Consider the following 24,396-nt stretch of genomic DNA (forward strand, 5'->3'; position numbering starts at 1 on the left):
CCCTTCCCTTCCCTTCCCTTCCCTTCCCTTCCCTTCCCTTCCCTTCCTTTCCTTTCCTTTCCCTTCCCTTCTCTCTCTCTTCTCTTCCCTTCCATATCCAGCCTCTCCATGCTGTGGTTAAAATATTCTGACGTTTGGAAATGGACATCCTAACTACATTCACAAAGCGCAGACGCGGCTCCTTTAACGGGGCCACTGCAGGAGGAGCTGTCCTATCAGCACCACGGCCGCCGCCCCGCGCGCCCCGCCCACCCACCCCCACCCCCACCCCCACCCCCCACCCCCCGCCGCCGCTGCGGGGGTCTCAAGGCAAAAGGGCTGTGGAGAGTCCTGGCTGGCAACCCGCAGCCTGGCTAGTCCTCCAGACCTGGGAGGGACCGCTGAATACAGTGCCCGCCTTCCCTCCCTTCATCCCTCCTCTGGCCCCGCAGATCTGAGGGAGCTGGCGCTTAAGCTCTCACCACATTCTGAGCTAGAGTAAAATATTTATAGGCCAAAAATACTTCTGGCTCTGGGGTTTGCAGAACATTGAGGAGCCAGTCGCCTCTGTTTGTCCTGATGGGGCCTGAGGCCAGAATGATTCAAGGCTGAAAAAGGGAGGTTGGGGGTGGAAGGGAGTCAGTGGGGTGGGGGGTGGGGAGGCCTGGATTGAGTCTGTAGGCTGAGCCGCAGAGCAGGATAGTTCTAGGCCCAGGCTGGTTCCATTGTGCCTCTGATATTGGCTCTCCCATTTACTAGCTGTGTGATCACAAGCAAATTCCTTAGCCTCTTTGTGCCTTGGTGTCCTTTCATGTGACGTGGGAATGATGATATAATTCCATCAACTCATAGGGCAATTGCAGGTTAATATAGGTAAGGAGCTCAGAACAGTGCCTGGCATGCAGTTGGTAAATGCAACTAAAAAGTGTTGGATTTAAAAATAAAACAGCCCCAGGTGGAGGATGAGAGAATCGACATTCGGGGTGTAGCCTGGAAAAGGTGGAGTGGGACAAGGTGGAAGTACGTGCTGGGTAGGGCTGCACACTGTGTTCAGGGACTGGGACTGTGCCCCATTTCCCTGGAAGCCACCGGCCTCTGGACTCACCTGACATCCATCAGACTATTCCAGTCTGTGTTTCAATTTGTCTCCTTCCCTTCTGAGAAGAAGGGCAGCTATTCTCCTTAATATAATTTTGGCCATTTCTTGAGCATCTACTATGTGCCAGGCACCATGCTGGGTATCTCATCTTTATTCTCTCATTGAATCTTTACAAAACTCTAAGACTGCTTTTTACAGATGAGGACTTTGGGCTCAGAAAAGTTAAAATAGCTTCTCTAAAGCCATATAGCAAGAAGTAGCAGATCTAGGATTTGAACCCAGGTCTTCCTGACTCAAAAGGCTTTACTCTTTCCACTACAAAATTTCCAACTGTCTAGTTTCCTACCCTGTCCACTGGTGGGCGTTTGGGTGTTAGCACATCCAGCACGGACAGTGTTTTTCCTGTTGATGCTATAGATTTCTGATCAGAGCCTGGCAGGTACTCTGATCCTCCTTTGCTCTGCTGGAGGCTCCAGATCAACCAGGCCATGCAGCCTCCATCCCTGGGCCATCTGGGTTGGAGGGACACTTGAGAAAAGGGTTCGTTGTCCTTGTGATCATAACAACAATACTTGTTGAATCCTTACTATGTCCCAGGTACTGTTCTAAGCACTACCTTTATTCACTAATTTACTCTTCAAAGCAATGAAGAGGTAGGTCCCGGTCTCAGCCTCATTTTACAGATGAGAAAACTCAGAGTTTGTGGAATTTGCACAAGGTCACATCATCCGCAAATGGCAGAGCCAAGCTTTGACCTAGGCACTGTGGCTCCAGAATTTATTCTCTTACCACTAACACTCCACAGAGTCTCTTCGAAGAGGAGAGTATGTGTTGGAGCGCTGATAGACAGACCATGGGCATGGGAGGTTCAGTCATCAAATCTACTGCTTCCCGGACCTCAAACCACCAACCCCCAACTCTGCTGCTGCCTCTTCATTGAAGCCTTCCCAGATTCTGCCTTATCAACACACTCACACACACACATCCCTATAGCACTTTGTTTTGCCTCCCTTGACACACAGCATATGCGCTTGTGATGACTGTGTATGTTTCTCCCTACCAGACTGTTGGCTCCTTGAGAGCAGAGCCTGGGTTTCAGCCACTGTGATTGCCACAGCATCTGGCAAGTCCCTGGCATATGGGAGGTACTCAACCAAGGTGTGTGTTGATGAACAAAGGGATCCTGTTGTGAATCCTTTCGAAAGTGCAATGAGCTTTGTTAATGGGAAGTACTAATTCCCTAATGTAATTTATTGAGGACAGGGATCCCCAGAATGAGTGAACTAAGGGACACTTGAGACCCTCTTCTTGAATCTGCTCACTGGGGGCGCCTGGGTGGCTCAGTTGGTTAAGCGACTGCCTTCGGCTCAGGTCACGATCCTGGAGTCCTGGGATCGAGTCACGCATCGGGCTCGCTGCTCAGCAGGGAGTCTGCTTCTCCCTCTGACCCTCCCCCCTCTCATGTGCTCTCTCTCTCTCTGTCTCATTCTCGCTCTCTCAAATGAATAAATAAATAAAATCTTTAAAAAAAAAAGAATCTGCTCACTGAAGTTAAGTGAAATTTCAGATCAGAGCGCTTAGAAGGAGGAAGAGAGAGCATGTTTAGGAGTAGGGGATCTGGTAGGATCCCCCAATACCACATGTGTGTGCACACACATATGCACATACATGTTCACATAAAAAAGAAAGAGGCTCCTTGCTAACACTCCCAGCTCCTAGCCTTCTGCCTGGGACCCTCCCCAGATATACTGTGAAGGTATTACAAAAGATCAGTCCTGATAGCCAAGCTCTTTTCTCTTGAACAGGCCCTGTCCAAAAGACACATAGGTTGTCCTGCTTCTCTGGGACATTTTGTCTAACAATGAGAACCAAGAAATGGAGACCATTACAGCTAACCCTGTTATATACTATGAAAGGGACTTTAATACTTCTTAATACCCCAAGAGGTTGAACATTTTCTAGATACCGCCTTGTTCAGCCTGCTCAGGACATGAAGAAATGGGGAGCAAGGAGGCGGAAAGGATTTCTCCTTATTTCACAGAAGGAGAAACTGAGCCCCAGAGTAAGCATGGGAGTCTCCCAAATCATTTGGTCCATTAAGAATGCAACTTGGATGCCGTGGCCAGTAGATACGCGGTTAGGCCCCAGAAGAGATCATTTGGACAGAGGCCTCACCCTTGAACTTTGAAAACACCATTGTCCATGTGTCTCAGCTAAGACCCCACCCCCCATGAGTACTCGCTCCCCCCCTTTTCCTCAGGCCTCCCATCAGCTAGAGACTTGGAACTCCATAGTCTTCCTCCTCAATCCCCACCTACCCCAGTTGTGCCACCTGCTACCAACTGGGCATATTAAGCATGTGGCCAGACGATTTGGCCCATTATCTCCCTCCCCATCCTCATTTATTGCCTATAGCCTCTTATGGGGCAATGCCCTAGAACCATCTTGGTGCCTAGTACCACCAAAGGCAAACAGGATATGAAGGGTACAGGGAAAGCTGGCTAGATCTGAGGAATGTTGGAGAAAAAGGAGAAAAAGAGAGGAGGAGGCCTCCTGCAGAGCTGCCCATGACTGATTTTCTTTTCTGGTTTCCACCCTGTGAACTAGATCTATGCCCTCTTCCTCCCTCCTCCACAATCTCTGGAAGGCCCAGAGCTGTTGATCACAGCAAGGGCAGTGTTAATATGGAGGCTGAGGAGTGCATCCTGAGGTCAGACATGCATTTGATGGCTGTGGTCTAGGGAATCCATCCTTGGGCCTCAGCGAGATACTGATGCTCTTCTCTAGGGAAGAGAGATATGCTGGGTGTCCTCTTGAGATCTCTGTAAAGATCCTGAGCCCCTGTGAGTTTCCACTCTAAAGGCAAACCAGGAAGGCTCCTTTGTGGCCCCTTTCCCACCAGGCTCAGAGAACACAGTGTGTTTGGGGATCCCTCCTCCATCACCCCAAAGGTAGTCTGATTCTCCCAGACTCCCACCTGGGATGGTGGTCATCACCGCCTGTGTGCATGCTGCTCCTGGTCTAGGTGAGGGCTATCCTCTGGGGAGGAGGAGAGAGCAGGGCCCCCCAGCTGCAGTGAAGAGGGAGGGGTGGGACTCCTGTGATTCTACCACAGGAATGTTTTTAAATCCTCTTCCCATCGAGCTTTTGAAAAAATGATGGTCCAGTTAAAGCAGCAACTGCATCTGCTCCCTTGGCAAGTGAAGTCGAAGCAGCTTCCTCGGCCTTAAGGCTCTCTTGGCTGGAAATCTGGCCAATCCTAGATGTAGGGCCTGGGAGAGCCTGGGCCAAGGGGAGCCTGGGGATGCTTTGAGGACAATGTAGGTGAGCTGGGCTCTTGGGGGGATCCCTGGACTCTACAATGTGGGTGGGGGAGAAGTTCACAGGAGAGGTGCAGGCAGCACCAAGATGCAGTTCTGGGTTCTATCACAGACGTATCTCCTGAAGGGGGTGGGCTGGGGTGCCTACATGGCCATGGTCCCCACACTGGGGTTTGATGAGACTAGGCCTAAGGGGAGAGGCAGAAGTGGCCTGAGTGGTACTATGCCAGCGGAGGGATTGACCGTGGGAATGCTAAAGTCTCAGGGGTGTGAGCTGTAGTGGGTCAGTGGTCTTAGGACCTTCTCATGGGTGGTCAGCTGATTCGTTCAGTTGGCCAGTGCATGGCTCAGCTCTGTGCTGGAGGCCAAGGTCAGCAGATCAGGGACCGCACACACCTTTGATCAGGTCTATTCTTACCCCTCTGGTCCTGTTTGGCATTGTCACTGATGCATGTAGCTGATAACTAGCGCAGTGGCTGGATAGGAGGATGACAAAGTAAATCTACTCTTACCTCTACTGGGGAAGAATTCTCACTACCGTCTTGAGGCCAGGCTAAAGCATGGTGTTCCTCCTTATAGTAAACACCCCCTATTTCTCCACCTGACTGCAGTTCCTCGATTTTATCCTATTCTTACTTTGCAGACTGCTGTTAGTACCCTCTGAGATCTCTTTGTGTAAGTACTTCTCAGGCCCTCCTGTGGGGCTGTCCTTGGCATGTTGGGGCTGGGGATGGGGCACGGTGCCCTGCATGGGAGACTGTGGGCAGGCAGAGGGTGACTTAGAGTATCCTTTCAGTCTACAGCCTGCTAGGTGGGCATGAGACAGATGGGAAGGAGGCAGGAGTCAGGCAAGCCTTGGATGTGGTCCTGTGGGCCTAGGTGATGGGCAGCCACTGGAGGAGTGGAGGCAAGCTGGTTGTGGGCACCTGAACACACATGGCTTTGCCTTCTCTGCTGGAGGAGGTGAGGGCTACTTTAGTTCATCCAATAATGGCATCAAATCATTAAAGTACAAATTAGAGGAAAGGAGGAGGGGGTCAGAGCATTTCTCTTCCTAGAGGAAATTATTTCCTCTGTTAGCAGAACAGTCCTCTAAGCCCTGACTCTCAGTCACTTCACACTGTAGTTCTATAAATCCATCAGTGTTTAGAGGTCTATATTGACTTCTCACAGTTTAGCCTATAGCTGGGCCTGGGCCACAGAGTCAAAGGTCAGAGAAAGGTTGACAACAGCCATAAGCAGTCCCGTGCCGTTGCTGACAGCTTTCTCTGCAGTATGAAAGGGGACACCCCGGTGGGCTCAGGTGGACCAGCCATACCATGGTGGTCTTTTCTCTGCCCACATGTCCTTTGTCTCCATCTTCACCCAGGGCCAGTTTACCCTTAGAGAGTCAACTTGAGCATTTTCCTCGTACATAATCATTTGCCTACATTTTTCCTCCTCTCCCCAGGACCCATTTCTAGGTCCGGCATCGTTCCCACAGCAGTGTCTGTGGCCCTGTGCCAAAACTGGATATTATACCTTTTCTAAAAGGTAGTGAAATTAATAGCAAAGATGATAACATTTAATCTGCATCTCTTCGATTTGAAGGAGGACTTTTGTTTTTGTTAGGTTCTGGCCAATTATATGTATTATTTTGTGAATTCCTTGTTCAAGTCTTTTACTCTTTATTCTGTGGACCATTTGCTTTCTCTTACTGATTTGGTAGAATTCCCTTGTCCCCCTATATGTTGTAAGTATTTTCATAGTTTATTGATGGCTTGAATCTTTTTAAAAGGGCTTTTGTGTCCATACAGAGATTTTCACTTTTATGCACTGAAGTCTATCAGTGTTTTCCTTTATAATTTCTGCCTCTGACGTGGGGCTTCCAAAGGCCTTTCCCACAACAAAATTATGGAAACATTTATGTGTGTGTTCTGCGAATTCTTTTATGGTTTCTTTTTCTACATTTAACTCTTTTCATCTATCTGGAATTGACTGATTGTGTCTTTGTAAATGGCTTCAAATTCCCTTGGAAATGAAAGTGATTAATAGAGCAATTAATTCATTAATTAACATGGCGGGGAGGAGAAGCTGGTAGAGGAGGAGAAGTTGAAGATTCGGGAGAGGGATGGGATAATTAATGGATCAAGGTCTGGGAGGGAAGGAATTGAGTGCTGGGCCAGAGGGTGCATAGGGAATGGCTATGAGGCAGCCTATGAGCCCAGTGCCCAAATCTCTGGTAACTGAGGGGTAGGGACAGTAGGGAGGGACCAGGAGAGTTGGCGTCAGTGAGGACCAGTGAACGGTAGGAGCCAGGTGGCAGGAGCCTAGGGTCGGGGGAGGTTTCCAAGTTTATGATTTGTGGGGATCGGGATTGGCTGCTCTACCTTTGAGCCCAGTGGGATCTGGAAGATTACATTCCACTGGACAGGAATCCTGGGCACTTTTGTCAAATAAAGTGGCAGGTGGAAGGAACATGCAGAGAAAAGGCTGAAGGCACAAGGGAGTTGGTTTACTGTGGGCAGGGGATTCTAGACTCAGGCTACAAGGAAGGGTCTGAGAGGGAGGGGCTGTGAGAAGGAGAGTCTATCCCCGATCAGTGGAGGGGAGCAGAGTCAGGGAAAGTTAAATGAACCCCATTTGTACAGAGCATCATGGTTCGCAAAGCACTTCCACATGTGTCTGCACATGAGCTTCACAGCAGTGTTTCGGAGCAGAGTGGTAACGGGATGTGCCCAGATTCAGGCAGGCAGGCACTGACCGAGTCAGGATGTGAAGCCAGGAGCCCTGATGCCCAGCCTGGATGCCTGTGCCTCCTCCCCTGACCCTGGCATCGCCTGTATACACTCAGGAGCAGCAGCTTGGGATGGGGCCTAACGTTCCTCTTTTCTCTCCTCTCTCTGCAGGACAGTAGTCCTCACTGCTGCCTTGCTAGCCATGAATGGGATGGCCAACGTGAACTCTGCCAGCCGCCCCCACTATGCCTCCTCCATCCCTGTGCCTCGAGCTGCTTCCCAGACCAGGACTCATACACCAGGCGCCTCTCCCCAGCTGCGGCCACGCCAGGCCGGCCTGGCCCTAAGCCCCCAGCGTGCAGCCTCCCCAAGACTGGGCAAGGCGGGAGGCCCTTCCAGAAACTCCTCTCCTAAGGCCTCCCGGGGGAGAGGCTCCCCCAAGGCTTCTGGGGTGGTGAGAGAGTCAGCTGAGGGTGGCGAAGGCCTTTCCAGCTCCCCATGGAGCAGTCCCAGGGCAACCCCAAAAGCAGCCCTCTCCAGCTGGGCTGGGGCCAGGAGAGTTGGGGAGACACAAGGCACCCAGGGAAAGAAGAAGGTGGCTCAAGAAGGGATTCCAGTCCGCCAGAGCCGGGGCAGGAGCCCGTCCCGAACAAGCTCTCCTGGAGAAACTCAAATACCAGGGGCTCCTGAAGGTCGAAAACTTCCTACCTACCCAGGAAAGGATCAAAGAGATGCAAACTACAGAAGTTCAGGGGTCCCCAGGTCTTTGGAGCCTGATGCCGGGGCAGTATCAGGGGCTTCCTCCCCAGGGTGCAGCCCCCTGCCGAGCAAACGCCCCTCCCCCACCCCTGGGGCCATCAGCTTCGCTTCGGGCCATCAGCAGAGTCAGCCAGTCACCGCCACAGTGGCCCCCTTCCAGTACAGGTGAGCTGGGGGGAGCAGGTGGGGAGGGAAGCAGGGAGGCATGGAGCTGGCACCCAGCAGCCAGCCCCAAGAGAAGGGGGCCTCGATCCATCAAGTACATTGTTTTTTTAATAAAAATATCTTTACTAAAATGGCCACATTAAGTAAACTAAATTTTAATTATTAAGTGTCACACAGTTTTGAAATGCTCAAATGCAAATTAAGTACCTCTCTGGCTAGCCTGACTTCCTGGGCTTTTTCTGTGCGCTGGTGTGAGGAGAAATCCACTTACAATCTAGGGTTTAGAGAAGCTTGTACACCGTTCCCGGGACATGGCGGGGGGGGGGGGGGGGGGGGGTCCCTCTGGGGCGGCAGAACGTCGGGGGGGGGGGGGGGGGGAACTATAGGAGTTTCACTTGTACTAGAAGCCAACAGTGTGACTTGGTCTCTGAAAAGTTCCAGACACTCTTATACCACAGTTAGAGACATCCGGGGCCCAGGACCAGGAAGCCAGTAGTCCCACTCTATTTGCCATGTGGTCATGCCTCTTTTAGAGTATCACAGTTAGGAAAGCCACATTTTAAAAGGGCATTGATGCCCAAAAATACACTTCAAGAAAGGTGAACAGGTTGATGAGGGATCCAAAAAAGGCTTTAGAAGAATGATTAAAAGAGCTGAAGCAGTTTACTTTGGAAAAGGGAGGCTTAGAGAGGGTCTGAGAGCTGTTCTCAAATATTTGAAGAGCTGTCATGTCATAAGATGAATTAGATTTAGCCGGTGCGGGTCCAGAGCACTGAGTTGGTGTCACGGGGTTAGAAGTCAGTTTGAGACAAATTGGAAGCTCAGGAGGAAGAACTTTCCAGCAACTGGAGAGGTTTACAAATGACTGATAAGGCAGTGAGCTTCCCATCATGGCAGGAATTCTAGCTGACACCGTGATCAAAGGAAGTCATCATTTGGGTGATCCCTGCCTCTGGGAACATCTCTTCTGCCTGATGTACCACCCACATAGCGTGCCCATGTTCCTTCTCCAAAGGGACTCCTCCTGTCTGTGTCTGTCCGTCTGTCCCTCGTGACCTCCACTGAGATTCTCCAGCTGGTGAGAGAACTCAAGGAAGCACGCATGCAGGGCAGACCTTCCTTCGAATGGCCTTTTCCCAATCAGTACAGTGTCTCCCTGGTGACTCTTTGGCTTTCTTCTACCTGATTTCCTTCTACCTGACATCCTTCATTTTGAATTCAACCTTCGGGAAAAGTGGGCATTAAATCGTTTAAGATTTTACATTATCTACCCTACACGTCCCCCGGCAGATTTAGACTCTGACATTTTCCAAAGAGGTCAGAACTTCTTCCTTTGAACATTTCAATGCAACCTGAACAGAACCGCGTTTCCTTCACTCAGCAAACATTTATTGCATGTTTGCATTTCAACAGAAATGGAAATGTGTTGTACCAACCTGGGGGGGGGGCAGTTTTCTTCACCATCCACCTCCTAGACCTTGCCTGTTTCAGGCCCTGGGTTAGGGTTGCAGGGAGGGCCGTGGTTCGGGCAAGGGCAGATTAGGACGAGGGACACCCCTAGGTGCCACTGGAAGATGGGAGGGAGCCCAGTACACCCTGCGGGGCCTGGAGTGCCTGCCACGGGTCACTCTGCCAAGGGCCAGGCTAGGCTACCCTTGCAAGTTGCATAGCCAAGGAGGTGCCATCAGCTCCCTAGAAGGCACAGACATCCTGTTTTCATGGAAATCTCCTGCCCCCACCCCCAGCACCTTGGCCTTCTGCAAAGTCCCAGCTGCTTCTGGAAACAGGTTATTGCGCTCCCTCCCCATCTCCAGCCCGGTCCTGCCCCACCTGCTTCTCCAGGGAGCAGATCGCCAGCCTTCTCTTTCCCTGCCCTATCCTCCATAGCCATCTCTGTCCACGGGGTCCAGGTACGGTCCTTCCCAAGGAAGTATATCTCCTGCCTCTTCTCTGACCCGCCACCGCCTCCCTCTGGTCCCCCTGGCTCTCTGGACCCCAGAGAAGGTGTAAATGCCTCTCAATCCACTCTCCAGATCCTCTGCTCTCATACAGCTGGTTTCCGCAGATCTACAACCTCATTCTCCTCTGCTCTCCTGGAAGAGAGCCCTTTACAGCTTCAGTACCCTGGGGCTGCCTTTTTCCACCTGCCAAGTGTTCTCTTTTTCCAAAAGTTCTCTCCTTCCCTCCTCAGGCTGGCCTTTGGTCAGACTTCACTGAGGAGGGTGCAGTCAGTGGGGTCAGGAGGGTAGGGTTATTGGTTTTCTTCTATCTGGTTCAACCTCTAACCAGCTTCAGACATAGAAGAAACTGTCCATTCGGGCTGGAGAGTGAAGGGAGGCCTGGGGTCCTGGCCGAGTTTGGGGAGGTGGAGGCAGGCAGAGATGAGAGTGTAGAACCGACTGAGGTTAGAGACATGGAGGCCACCTTCCTCGGTGCTCCTGGGCCAGTGCACGCCCACTCACCCTGGCAGCATAATTATGGCACCAACAAGCATGACAGCAAAGTATTTGTATTTCTAACGCTAGTTCTTGCTACCTGCTCTGGGTCAGGCGGTGCTTAGCTCTACCTATATGATGCTATTCAGTGAAACATGTACATTACCTAGAATTCCCTCTCGCCGGTAGAATGTCCTATTGTTTTCTCACCAGTATGTTGCATCCCTTCAAAAACCCAAGTCTATATTCATTTCTTCCAAGAAACCAACCAACTCCAGTTTTTCTTTGTCCCCCTGATACTCGAACATCAGGCTGATATTGAATTGACAGCAGTACATGGTGAGCGACCCCCTCAGACCGAGCACTCCCCAGGGCAAGATGAGGTCTCCTGCTTTCTCTGAGTACCCCCCACCCTGCTCTATCGCAAGCCCCCAGCTCAGGGGCCTGCAGACACACAAGAGCCCAACACTGCCTGCATGGCTTAGAGAGAGCCATGCAGGAGCAGCAAACACCTCACACAACCCTGGACTGTCAGACTGATCTGGGCCTTGGAGTCCATCTCTTCTATCCCATGATGGAAGTGGGACTTGGAGGAGAAGAGATTTGCTCTGCATTTCACTGTGAGTTAATAGCAGAGCTGAGCCCAGAGTCCCAGCCATTTGGGTTGAAAAAAAGGAAAAACTGGAGAGAGAAGACAAATCTCAGTAGCACTGGAGACTCACAGGGTCCCCCAAGCCCAGCCCCCGGCCCCAGGACCAGACATCAACTTTCCCTCCTGCCGGCACAGCTCTCCCCGCCCCCTCCTGCCAAGCTGCCAAAGGGTCCATTTAGCTGGAGACAGCGGGCGGACGGGTGGGCGGGCCAGCTCTGAGAGCCCAGGGTAATTGCCTATAATAAAAGCTCCCACAGCCTTTGTTCCTGGGAGCGATTGTACGGTTGGGGTTGTGCTCAGAAGTCTGCGTGCACTTGGGAGCTGGTGCCCGGAGACCTCACCCTTCCTTCCTGCTGCCACACTGGCCCAGCATGGACTTATGCTCCTGGGAGTCGCTGTGAGCTCAGCTGAGCCTACCCTTCCTTCTTCCCTGACCTCCTCACTGCCTGGACTGTGAGCAAGCCCAAGGAGGCCTGCGTGCCCCCTAAGCCCTCATAAGGAGTCGGTGACCTGCGCTTCAGAGGGAGTTCTTCCCTCTGTGTGTGAACACGGCTATAATCCAGGCACAGCCTGAGGGTAGGGACCATGGCAGGATGCAGGACCCAAGGCCTGCAGTTACTCTGGGTTTCCTCTGTCCTGTGGGCGATTGGTGTTCCTGGGATCGGTGGAACACCAAAGGGTGACTGGCATCAGGCATCCCAGTGCCCTCACGAGTTCCCCCATTTTCCCTACCACTGGCCTCACTTTGCCCAAGTCCTGCTTCGTGCTGAGTACACACATGTATCCATGCTTGCCAGGGAAGGCCCAGCTCAGAGGGGTGCAGAGCACCAGCACAGGAGAAGAACTGAGCTCCAAGGGGGTATCCTTAGACCCTTGGAGAAGCTTCAAGGCCAGGACAACCTCTCTGATGAGTGACCACCCTTCTCTGTCCCACAGGCTTCAGACAGACCAGGAACCTGGCCCCCTCCCTCAGGCTAGCTGGGTCCTTGATGGCTACTCCGGCTGCCCTGGTGGGACTGAGGAGAGCTTCTCCTGTGCAGGTGAGTGTTCTAGAGGAAAGACTTCCTCCTGGGCTGGGGAGGCCACCGGACTAGAAGTCTCCTCACTGCCCCTGTGGGAGAAGAGACCTGGCTAGCCAGGTCCTTCTCTTCACAATGAGCCATCAGCCTGCGAATTGCACTTTGAGTTTTTGCCATGCTTAGCGCAACCCAGGGCTGGTCCATCAAATCCAGGGGCACGTCCAAGTCAGGAGGGGAAAGTGGCCAGGGGGTGCCCTGTTTATCCAGTGCTCACGTCCGGGAGTCACCGAGGCCATGACAAAAAAAGGAACAGGCTAGGAGATTGAGAACCAAGAGCCAGGTTCCAAGCAAAGCCCAGATGAACAGTGGAGGTGCTGGGAACCAGCAAGGCAGCCCAAAGCCATCTGGCTAACTGCCTCACAGCTGCTGCCTCTCCCAGGACCACTCCCACACCTGTCACCTTCTCTGGGGCACCCAGTAGTCACAACATATCACCTGATGCATGTCGTACTGGTGCCTGAGCCTCAGGAGCCAGACTGTGAGGCTTACCAAGAGGAGCCCCAAAACTGGAACACAGTGATGCTCTGTAGGGGCAGAGATGCTGCGTGTCCCCAGGTGCATCCTCAGGCCAGTGTCTGGCCCACGGCAGGGGCTCAGCAGGTGTCTCTGACTGAATGACTGGTGAGCAGATGGGGGAATGCTTGTGTGCCCTAGGTCAGGTCCTAGATTGGTCAGATTCTAAACTCTTAGCGGGGTTTAGGTGTGTGTGTTGATTTTCTTGCAACATTAAAAAATACCTAGAGGATGACTGTGGTACACACGAGAGGTACTCGAGACTCCACACTGCTGGGTACCGGCTCTGTCTGTCCTTTAGTTTCCAAAGGGGGCTTGTCCTAGGAAAAGAACGAGCTTGCTTTTGGCAAACCTGAGATTGTCCAGAGGTTTTGTCTCAGCTTCATTTCGGAGCTTGACTCCGGTGGGCAAAGTTCGGGTGCACGACACAGCCTGACCCTGATGCCTTTGGACCCCAGTAGGATGCCATTCCTGCTTTCTTCGTCCCCTCTGTGCAGGTGGTTGGGTGTTCCTCTAGGCTGGGGGCCGGGCCCTTTGAGCCTTCTGCCAGCCTGGGCCCCAGCAGTGGTCTTGGGGCCATTGTGACCCTGAAAACAGAGCAGCAACACTCACTCCATGGCAAGCCTTGTAAAGGAGGTTTATGGGGGTGGAGCCTGGGCATCTAGAAAGTAAGCCATTGCCTCCCACAATAAGTACACCCGCAGAGGAACCAGGGCATGGTGGGGGACAAAGGAAACCAAATGTCACTGGCACTGAAAAACCATCAGAATTAGAATGTGGTAACCAGGAAACTATGTGGAGCTCTATTTTTACATTTGCAGTTTTGTTAGTGTAATGGCTTCCTTATGTGTATGCCACTCTGTTGGAGTCTAATGATCTCCACCTAACTAGGCTCTTGTTCATAATCATTATCCGATGAGCTGGGGAGAGGACTTTCACTTTTAGCATCTGCCCCAGCCTGACTTTAGGAATCCCTCAGGCTCGTCAGCTGGAAGACCATCCTTACCAGCCAGCTCTGGGCGTGTCCGATAGATCCCAGGTTGGGTTCCTCTGTGAGGTGGAGTGCCGGTGAACCTTTGGAGGTGAGAGAAAAGGGAGAAGCCCTTGCTTCCTCCAAGGCTCCTGGGGAGGAGAAACCAGGTTCACTGCCTCTGCTCTGCCACTCCCTAGTCATCATGGCGATCCATGTCCGCCAAGGCTATGCCGAGCATGCCGATGGGTTGGATGGAGAGAGAGATTTAGGGTCTGCTTGTGCTTTGTAGGGGAGCCTGCACTCTAAGCCTGAAGAAAACAGAGATGAGAAGAGAGACAATGGAAGACTTCCATTTTATGCCCTGTTCCCCTACCTCTGAACTTCACTCAGAGCATGACATGATTCATTCATTCATTTCTTCTTTCATTCCATCAACAAACCATCAATGAGTGTTTGCCTTGTGCCAAACACTGTGCTCAGCACTAAGGTAAAAGATGAATAAGGGGCACCTGGCCGGCTCAGTCAGGAGAGCATGCTACTCTTGGTCTTGGGGTCATGAGTTCAAGCCCCACATTGAGCATGGAGGCTACCTTAATAATAAATAGATAGATAGATAGATAGATAAATTTAAAATGGCATTCCTATAGAAAAAAATAAAACAAAGAGATGAATAAGACTCTGACCTGTTTCAAGGAGTTCATAGGCTAGAGATTCACTCCAGTGAGCCTGACCCAGAGGATTGGTTGGCAGTGACCTGCCCTTGTAGGAACTGATCCGGCAGCCCAGTCAGTCCTGCCCACATGAAGCCCGCTAGCACGAGGAGGACACTGGCATTACACCCCTCAATTTGTAGAAGGATATTTGGGTGCCTTGGAGAATAGAATACCATATCCTATAATGGTGTCATTCACAGAATCCAGCACAGTTATTGACCATGTGATTCCCATATCAATTTGTAGACGACAAGGGGCAGGTCTGCTTTCTTTTGTAGCTCAAACATCCTTCCTTCTTGTTTGTGAACCCATCTTGCTCCCCATGACCTAGCACAGTGCTCGCTGATCAGTGTTTGGTGAAATGGTGAATTGAGAGAGTGAATAAGGAACCCAAGGTCAGGGGGTTGACTACACAAGTCAGTGATCCTCTGTGGGCCTGCTTCTTGCTGGCTGATGAGGAGCAACCAGCCTTTCTTCTGTTCTCTTCCCAATATGGCCCTCTCAGACATCCAGGCATCTGGCGGGACAGAGGCCTTGAGGGGAGCAGGGAAGACTAAGACCTTTCTCAGCCTTGTACTACTTTCTTACTTATTCTGCCTGGGAATGGAGTCCAAATGAGGTGAGATAAGCTTTGTAGAGCAGGAAGAGAATTTCCCACAATGACTTGCCACCACATAGTGGTGTTGGGCCTTGGCCTTCATATGTCCCAGGGGTGTTCTGCACCTAGCCCATGGGTGTTTGTGTGTGTGCCCTGACGCACTCTTGGCTCACTTGGCGGTGCTGGTGAGGGACCCGTGCTGGTCCCATCTGCCAACACTCCCCTTGGTTGCCACCATCAGATCTTAATTTGGAAAGCCAGGGCTGACATTTCTGTGTGCCCACGTGTGTGAGGCCATGTGCAGGAGGACTGGGAAAGGTTGCCCCAAGGTTGACACAGGTTCCTTAATTACTTCCACTTTATGGCATGTTTGAGTGCTAAGTGGACACATAATGAAGGGTACTTTCTCTCATCATCACATGTGTTGCTGGGGAACAAGCTAGAGCTTCCTCCCCGCCTTGCTTCTCACACAAGGCTTGATATATATAGAATAGGAGGGGCAGTGTGGAGTTTGGCCTCATGCTGGAGTTGTTTTGTTTTTCTCCTTCTTTCTTCTCCCTTGTCGAGCCGACTCCATCTTTAAGCCAGAATTAAGTTTTTTCATGTTTTGTGGATTTGGGAGCAGGGATAGAGTCCCCCTTCTGAGAAAACTTGGATACCTGGTGTGCCCTCCGCCGGGGGCAGGAGAGAGGTCTGGTCACTGCATTCCCTGGGAGAGGAATTTGTTCAGGGCTCTTAGGTGGCTCCAGCACAGTAGGGCAAGCCCCCCGTGCTCTTCTGGGGGCTTCAGGCCAAATCCAAGTATCCCAGGGCTACCGATGACTTGGAAAATCAAAGAACACAGGAAGTCAAAGCTCTAATGAACTTTCCCCATCACCGACGTGTGGCCTCATTTTCCATGGGGAGCGATGTGGCTCAGAGAGAAACAGACTTGTTCACGACTGCCTGGTTCGTTAGCAGGGGAATTGAAGCCAGGACTCCTGCCTTTTGGTGTCCCCAACTCTAAAATGACCAAATGGTAACCATGACTACCATTTATTGAACACCTACTAGGTGCAGGGCTCCGTGCTAGATGCTTCCCGTGAAGTCCTTCATGAGCATCTTCTGCAACCCTTTAGAGGTGGAACTGTTATTCTGTGCAATAGATGAGGAAACTCCAGCTCAGAGAAGTTACATGAACTAGCTTGTCTGGGGACACACAGCTAGGGGGGCTGTGCCAGGATTTGAATCCTGGCTTGTCAAAAAGCCCAGCCTTCCAGCCTTCCAGCACTGCTCCCCTGCCTTCCCGCTGCTCCCAGCACTCACTGGGTCACTGGCACACTGTCTCCCTTAACCTCCGCCAAATGGTGGGGAAGGAAACAGGGTCAGGGAGCCATAGTCCTGCTGACATCGTCCTCAACGTGAGCAAGCGGATGTCACTGGCTTCTCTGTCATCCCAAACCTGTGTCATTTCATGCTGAGTTCACACTGCCGTGTTCCCTGCCCTCTGGGGACTTTCAAGGTGCGCCGAGCCTGATGTCCTAGCCATCCGTGGAGAGAGAACGTGCAGACAATTGACTAGAAAACACAGGCCGAGTTCAGGGGCAGATGGTATTAGCTCTGTTGTCAGGGCTCAGGCAGCTCCGTGCCGCTGTGGGCCAGAGGAGGCTCGGGAGTTCGGGGGTCTCTGGAGGGCCGGTTTGGATAAACAGGGTGGCCGTCTGGGACCAAGTCAGCTTCTAGGAGCTGGGAGGGGAGGTAATAATAATACCACGTAGCAGTGGCTAACACTTGCTGTGGCTTCCTCTGCATCAGGCCCTGCCAGTAAGCACCTTCGATCCTTCTAACAACCGTGTGAGAGTTGGAACAGCTCCCTAGCTTCGTATCACAGCTTTACCACTTGCTATCGGTGCAGCCTTGGGTAAATGATCTAATCTCTCTGTGCCTCCATGATGATGACAGTACCTTCACCATGAGGACCAAATACACCAATGTATAAAGTGCTTAGAGGAGCACTGATACATAGTAACTGCTTAATATGCGTTATTGTTCCTTACTGAGGAGAGTGCTGTTACTAACACGCCCACTTTACAGATGAGGAAATGAGGAAAGGCTACGCGACATGCCCAGAGTGGTCCAGCCGGGATTGGAACCCAGGCAGCTGGCCTTTGGAGGTCACGCTCTTAGCCATGCATGCCATGACCTTGCTGGAAGGGAACATGTCCCAAGTCCTGCGGTGCCACCGGGAAGCCGGGGAGGGGCAGCGGGATAACCAGCAGGACAGAGCCTAGCTCTAGGAGGGGCCTGTGAAGGAAGAGGCCAGAGAAGTGAGGTCATCTGAGGTACCCTGCTGGAGGAGTTTGAAATAGAAACTAGAGGGATCTGGATTCTATTTCTTAGGAGGAGGAAAGGGGGAGGGAGGAGGCTGAGTGACTTCGCAAGACAGCATTTGGCTGGGAATGGGATTAATCTCCAAGCAGTGAATTTGACCCAGTGGGAGCCGTTTTAGTGGAATGTCAAAATGGTTGTCCTATAGAGAATTTTCTCCTATACCCCGTACCTGTCTGACCTCGACTCAGCTTCCTTCTGGCAGGTTTCTGGAGATTCAGCTCTCCCAACTGAGAGGAACTTCTTTAGTTCTTCCTGGGAAGCCCTGGCCTCTTGTTTCGTTCTCTCTCTGTGCGCCTGTGGGCCACGGGAAGGCCCTGAGGATAAGGGTATGTACTGGGAGGAGGTAGGCCCAGTTACTAGGAATCTCTCCAGATCCGACTACCCCATACAATTTCAGAGTGTTATCTAGGGGTCTCTGGGGCTGCTAGAAATTTCAGCCATGGGAGGAGGAAGGAACTTGAACTATTTGCTAAACTTTCACCACTGTCCTTCCATGACCAATGGAGAGAAACTTCCATAACTAATCCAGAGAAACCCCGTTTCAGTGATGCCCTAAAGACTTGACTTCACAGGTCTTTGTCCCATCCCTTGAGGCAAAAGCTGGCCAGTCCTGTTCACAACTTCTGAGAAACAGGGTCTCCCTGGGAAGGCCTGCAGGCAGCTTCATCTCAAGGAGCCCTGGCTCCAAGAGAGGCTTTAGTCCCTCCCTCTGGCATCACTGAATGGGCAGAAACCGGAACACGGTGCTCCCCCCCTTCCCTGTACTTCCTCTATCCCCTTGATAAGAGGATTAGGGTCCCCCACAGAGAGACTTCCCCCCCACACACAATAAGGCCGCCCAGCAGGCCCACACGGAAGGAGCTCTGGGGAGAGGCCGTTGAAGAGAGTGAGCGACGTAGACACAATAAGCAGGAAGATTAAGTGCTGAGAATTACCCCAGTCATAATATCCCTCGTCCCGGGTCCTTTAAGAGGCGGAAGGAATCAAAACCCCGCCTTCCTGTGTGTGGCTCCCGGGCTGTGGGAGTCCTGTGCTTCAGAGAGAGCTGAAGATAATTAAAGGGTCAGGGCAGAGAGAGGGTCAGCGAGTGTGGGGTCATCCAAGCCCTGGGGGGGCGAGGGGAGGGGGCAGGACAGAGAAGCGGTTAGTCGTAGTCATCCCTTCTCTCAAGAAAATCATCCCACCTCCACAGAGGGCTGGAGAAGCAAATGAGTGTGTTCCGTGTTGAGAATGATCGAGGTCACGTTGATAAGAGAACTTCCGGGTGGGAGGAGAGCTCAGCCCCATCAGAAGTGGAGGGCGAGCGGCTCTCGTGTTCACGTAAAGACTGGCACAGTCCAGGGCCAGGAGCTTGACCCAGTGAGCTTGCTGCGTCCTGCCTGCCCGAGAACCTGGGTTTCCGTGGGGCAGGAAGAAGCACAGAGGTGGTAAGCTCCTTGGGATGAAATCAAACTGGGTGAAAGGTAGAGTTCTCATCATGCTTTGAAACTCCCACCCGTCATACCAATGACTATTCTTAACATTTGCAGAGCAGTTTTTATATACTAAGTAATTGCCAGTGATTATTCTATTAAAATTCAATGAAATTCCTGTGTTAAGTTTAATGTCTCTTTAGAAATCTAACAAGGGGCGCCTGGGTGGCTCTGTCGTTGGGCGTCTGCCTTCAGCTCAGGTCGTGATCTCCGGGGTCCTGGGATCGAGCCCCGCATCGGGCTCCCTGCTCCATGGGAAGCCTGCTTCTCCCTCTCCCACTCCCCCTGCTTGTGTTCCCTCTCTTGCTGTGTCCCTCTCTGTCAAATAAATAAATAAAATCTTTAAAAAAATAAATAAAAACCTAACAAAAACTCTCATAAAGCACAGAGGTGCCCCCTGAGAGAATGGGTATAGCCCTGGTATGTGAGCATCTTTCTCTCCAGAGTAGTGAGAGGGTCCCCAGCTGGTTCTAGGTCAGGTGGGTAAAGGTTTCTCCCTACTCTTGCAGTTGTTTTTAACTTTTTAGCTTCAAGGACCTCTTTCAGAACCTGGTTAGCATTGTGATATGTCTCCCCAGACAAATGGACTCTTCACAACACAAAACTTATATTTGACGGTTGGTTTCACGGACCTTCTCAAACCAGTTTGTGAACACAGGTTAGGAAGTTCTCCTCTTCAGTAATAATATCACAGCGTTGGCCAGACAACCTCAGGTTTGGACCTTTTGTTTTTTGTCATCAGGTTTTTGTGTTTCCTTGGCCCACGGTGAGGTAATGGGATTTATTACAAATGCGTCGGTTCTGCTCTAAAGCAGCATGTTGAGTATTATCTTTGAGGTTCCACTTAGTGTTGTGATTCAATGACCTTAAAACAATCAACTCTGCATGGATAGGTCAGATTTGATTCTAGGTTTGCCCATATAACAGGTCAGATTTGATTCCAGGTTTGCCCGTATAACAGGATACATGCACACAGGCAGTTTGTGTGTCTCCGTATGTGCACACAGGCAGTTTGTGTGTCTCTCTTTGTACACGGGTACAGCTGCACACACACAGGCTACCCTTGTCCCTCTTCGTCCCCCCTCACAGGCCTGTGGTTGCCATGACAACTGATCTGGGCTGGTCCTAGTCTAGGGGCAGTGGACCTGGGTGTTGCAGAGCTCATCTGGAGCCCAATGTGCAATGAACACCCCAATGGATGTGTATGGAACAGTTGCCATGGCAACATACAAGCCAAACACATGTGGGAAACATCTAAGACTTCTTATCCTGGTCTCTTTATTAGCTCAAGGAGCACAGGGATCTAATTTTAAATGAGTGCAATTTCAGAGTCGTCTAGATTAGGTGTTTTCCTTTGGCCTTTCCCTGCTATAAGGCCATGAGCAGAGGGATTTAAGGTTCTCCACCCCGTACTTCCACCTAATTTCTTACGTAACCAACGAGAACACGTTTCATTACGGGAAGATGGAGGCATTCTCTTAAGGCCACATAGCAAGTCAAGAAGAGAACCAGGACCTCTAAGACTTGAGAAGAGGGAAGTCCTGAAGGGGTCCTGCACTGGTTGGTACTGCCACGTCCACTAGAAGTGACCAGGACCCCAGGACAAAGGGCATGAGGCTGAGCTACAAAGGGCAAGGGGCTGGTGGTGCTGTAGGTCACCAAGGGAGGAATTCTCTGCCCTTGTCCCCAGGATTCTGTGGGCCAGGTTTAATGTGACTGCACTCCTAGACCCCCATGCAGACCTCAGGTGCAGTGGGCATCTGGGTTACAGGGAGCAGGGGTGGGATTAGGCCTGGACCAGAGGACAGGCAGGAATCATGAGAGGGCAAGGTTACCAGGCAGTGGAGCCAGAGCCGTGAAGGCCTTGAATGCCTCGCAGGGTCAGTGCTTGGCTCTGTACCAGCAGGTATCAGACTTGGAGAGCCCGGTCCTGCACCTGCAGCTGGACATGCTGGGCTTTGGGCTCGGGTCCTGTTTCCCTGTATGATAAGAGGTGACTTACTGCCTTCCCAGGGTCTACTCTCTGCCCTTCCCATTTCACCAGGTGGCAGGCTCATCCCTGTCCTGTTGGCGTAGAGGCTCAGGGGAGCTGCATCCAGGCTGCTGTGAGCCCCGAGGAATGTGGGTTGTAGTTTAGAATTTCTCAGCATTTCTACCCTCCTAAAAGCTCTCCCTGAGATAGTTAGGCCAGAGGGTAGACTAAGGCCTATGATCCCTGGCTCCACACCCGGCCTTTGGTTTGCTGAGCCTGATTTTCCCCCAATAGGCGGGCAAATAGCAAATCTCTTCTGAGCCTGCACTGCTGACCTTGTGGCCCAGAAGAAAAATTCCCAACTCCTGGGCTTGGGCGCCTCCTTGGACCAGAGATGCTGAGCGAGGGCCTTGCAGAATCCATATTTCTACCAATGCCCTGGCAAAGCAAAGTAGCAACTGGGCTGGGAGGAAGCAAGTGGATCAATCTTGGAAGGCTTCCTGGATGAGGCCCTTGGAGGTATGAGGAAGCTGGTGCATCCATGTTGGACCACTGTGTCCATTGGCCCCTTTTCTTCTGCAGATGGCAGCGAAGGGTGGGGCTCAAATTCCAGCTGAGACTGTCACATATGCCAGGGAGCCTGGGCTCTGAGGACATCTTGCCCACTCTTGCCTCTGTCTTCCAGAGATGTCGCAAAGCTCTCCACACCTCCGAGTAGAGCAGAGATAGAGATGTTGGGGAGGAGAGGGTCTCAGTTGTGGTATGTCCCCAGGTCACTCCCCCGAAAAACTGGAGCTTCCCTTGAAGGGGCAAAGAGAGGGTCTGCTGGCCTCCCTGTGGCCCAGGGCTGCAGAGAAGGAAGCAAAGATGTTGCTGGGACCTCATCCCAGAGCCTGGTTCCCATTCCAGCACACCAGCTGCAGTGTCTCTCACCACGGGGTATTGAGAGGTCACTGTGTTTTCCATCCCCCACACATCTGTTCTGAGTCACGCATTCATTCATTTACTTGGTCGTCATTCACCAACTATTTCTGAGAGCCCACTATGTGCAAAGAGCCATGATGGGTTTTGAGAAAAAAATTCATCATCAGTAGACCAAGCAAAGATGGATCCTTGGGAAACACAAAGGAGTGAATGAAAAATGTTGGCTCTGGATGTTCAGAGATTATTGAAGTGGCTGCAATGAACCATGTGGAGAGAGGGAAGGTGTCCTAGGGGAGGGCCATTTGGCCTTCGGAAGGGCTGAGGAGAACAGAAGACGCCAATCCTTTCTCTAAAACCAGCTCCTCCGCAAGTCTTCCCTGTCTTGGTTGAAGGCCAGTCCAATGTTAGAGTTGTCCGGGCCCAAATCCTTGGGATATGCTCCATTTCTGTAAACCCCACACACCCACACCTGGTCTATCAGCAGATTCTAATGGCTTCAGAATATAACTAGAGTCTGACCACTTTGCACCACTGCCAAAGTCACTACCCACTTCTAAGCCACCGTCCTCTCTTACCTCCGCTGTTGCGACTCTTCTGCCCATGAGCCTAAGCGGCAGCCAAAGTGACCCTCTCAAGGGGGAAGCTGGGTCCTGTCACTCCTCTTCTCCAAACTTGCCAGTGACTCCCATCCTACTCAGAGTAAAAGACCACGTCCTTGTCATGACCCAGAAGGCCCTCCAGTTATAACTGCCTCCAGTTATATCTCAGACCTCGCTGCCCACCGCCATCCCCCCCCCCCCTTTCTTTCCAGCCACGTGGATCTCCATGCGATTCTGCTGCTGGGCCGGGCGCACTCTCCCACAGGGCTCTTCCCTCTGCCTGGAAACCTTCCCCCAGTTATCCATATAAATTGCTCCCTCTCTTCCTTCAGATTTTTACTCAGATGTCATCTTAACTAAAGCCTTCTTTGGCCACCATATTGAAAATTCAACTCCTACCGCTGGAGATTTCATATTCCCCTTCCTGCTTTGTTTTACTCCTGAGAGCTTTGTAGTAGCTAACATTTCTTTCTCATTTATTGTCTGTGTCTCCCGTCAGACTGGGAGTTCCACAAGGACAGGAGTTTGTGTCAATCCTCCCGCACTCCTCATAGCTGGCACCTAGCGTGCACTGAACAGGAGGTGAGCAATGGGGAGCTGGTCATCAGGTTGTAGACGAGACTGTGCTGAGCACCGGCCATTTCAGCAGCCTCCTGCCTGGCCTTGCGCACATTTTGAGTGCTCAAGAAGTCCCTGCTGATGGGTGGAATGACATAGGGGAATGACAGGGTAGAGAAAAGGACAGAAGGAGGTGGGGAGCAATGCTGGAGGGCGCTCCACAAAGGCATAGGTATTAGAATCTGCTAGGGAGGTGATGAAAAAACCCTCATCATAGGGATCTGAGGAGGGCAGACTTAAAGAGGGTGTCTGTCACTCAGTTGGCCTGGCCCAGGGTGGGTGGGCTAGGCTTGCAGAGCCATGGGACTAGGTGCCTAGCTCTTGCTCTCCAGATCATGACCGTAAGCTCAGATATCAAGAAAACTCTTCCCTCTTCCCTGCTCTGACTTGGTCCTTGTCGGAACCAAGTTTGGACTCACCTGCCCACTCCCCCCTCCGTCAGATCCCCTCTTCTCCCAAGGTTACCTTTCAAGGGTGGAGGCAGCCCACCTCTCCTTTCTACCTTTTCCTGTCCTCCTCTCTCCCCAGTCTAATGCGGGAGCCCGCAGACCCCCCCCCCAGACAACCTGGGTCGCATCTGTTTCCCAGCACATGGTGTGAGAATGTAAAATCACACAGCATGCCTTTCCTTGGCTGTGTGCCTGTGTCTTCATTCCTCAGATTGCTTTAAGTTCTCGGTCAACACATGTGGTCAAATCACTCATCCCACCCCACCGTAGAAAGTGCCATTGCCTTTGGAGATAGAGGAGTGGGATGATGCGTGGTTCTGGGGAGCTGGAAATTGAGGATTTTCATGATTCCAAACCAGCCTCTTTCCCCGCCTCCTCTTTGGAGACTGGGCAGGATCCAGTTGCCCTCCACAGGGCCCTGACATCACCAGGACCCACTCCCTGCCCAGCCAGTCCTCTCCCTCATCACAGAGGATTTCTCTCATCAGACCTCCCCAGACTATCTGTTCTGTGGCTTGGGGAAAGAGGAAGCGGCACAGATTGGGAGGGGCTCAGGGCGGGTTTGGGGATGATGTGACAGGGCAGGTCCCTCTCTTTTTAGGAATCACTCGAGGAAACATTCTGCACATATTGGCTTTATCGACTGATGCTGGAATGGCTGTTGCCACGGCAGCAGAGGCTCCCACTGCAGTAGAGGATGGTGGGAAACTCAAGGGATGTGAAAGGAATCAAAAAAGAACCAGATAGAAGGAGAGGTCTCATTAGGGAGCGTCTGAAAGTTCCAGGATGCCAAGATGACTAAAGAGGCCACCACGGGACGCCTGGGTGGCTCAGTCGTTAAGCATCTGCCTTCGGCTCAGGTCATGATCCCAGGGTCCTGGGATCGAGCCCCACATCAGGCTCCCTGCTCACCGGGAAGCCTGCTTCTCCCTCTCCCACTCCCTCTGCTTGTGTTCCTGCTCTCGCTATCTCTCTCTCTGTCAAATAAAT

The 24,396-nt window shown here is 51.8% G+C and overlaps 1 protein-coding gene across 8 annotated transcripts in view; it reads left to right on the forward strand.

Annotated features, from left to right (window-relative positions):
• NAV1 (neuron navigator 1) overlaps positions 1 to 24,396 on the forward strand; it is a 238,939-nt gene that overhangs the window by 63,763 nt on the left and 150,780 nt on the right. For 7 of the 8 annotated variants that reach the window (XM_073884580.1, XM_025855041.2, XM_073884582.1 and 4 more), the window contains 2 exons: positions 7,287 to 8,039; positions 12,063 to 12,166. In XM_073884580.1, coding sequence (XP_073740681.1) covers positions 7,318 to 8,039; positions 12,063 to 12,166 — 826 coding nt within the window. In that variant the 5' untranslated portion in view covers positions 7,287 to 7,317. The remainder of the gene's footprint in view (positions 1 to 7,286; positions 8,040 to 12,062; positions 12,167 to 24,396) is intronic. The other variant, XM_073884586.1, reaches the window with a different exon arrangement.

This window comes from Callorhinus ursinus, unplaced genomic scaffold (genome assembly GCF_003265705.2).
Source record: "Callorhinus ursinus isolate GAN/ISIS: 27379988/994484 unplaced genomic scaffold, GSC_fseal_2.0 scaffold57, whole genome shotgun sequence".
NCBI lineage: Eukaryota > Metazoa > Chordata > Mammalia > Carnivora > Otariidae > Callorhinus > Callorhinus ursinus.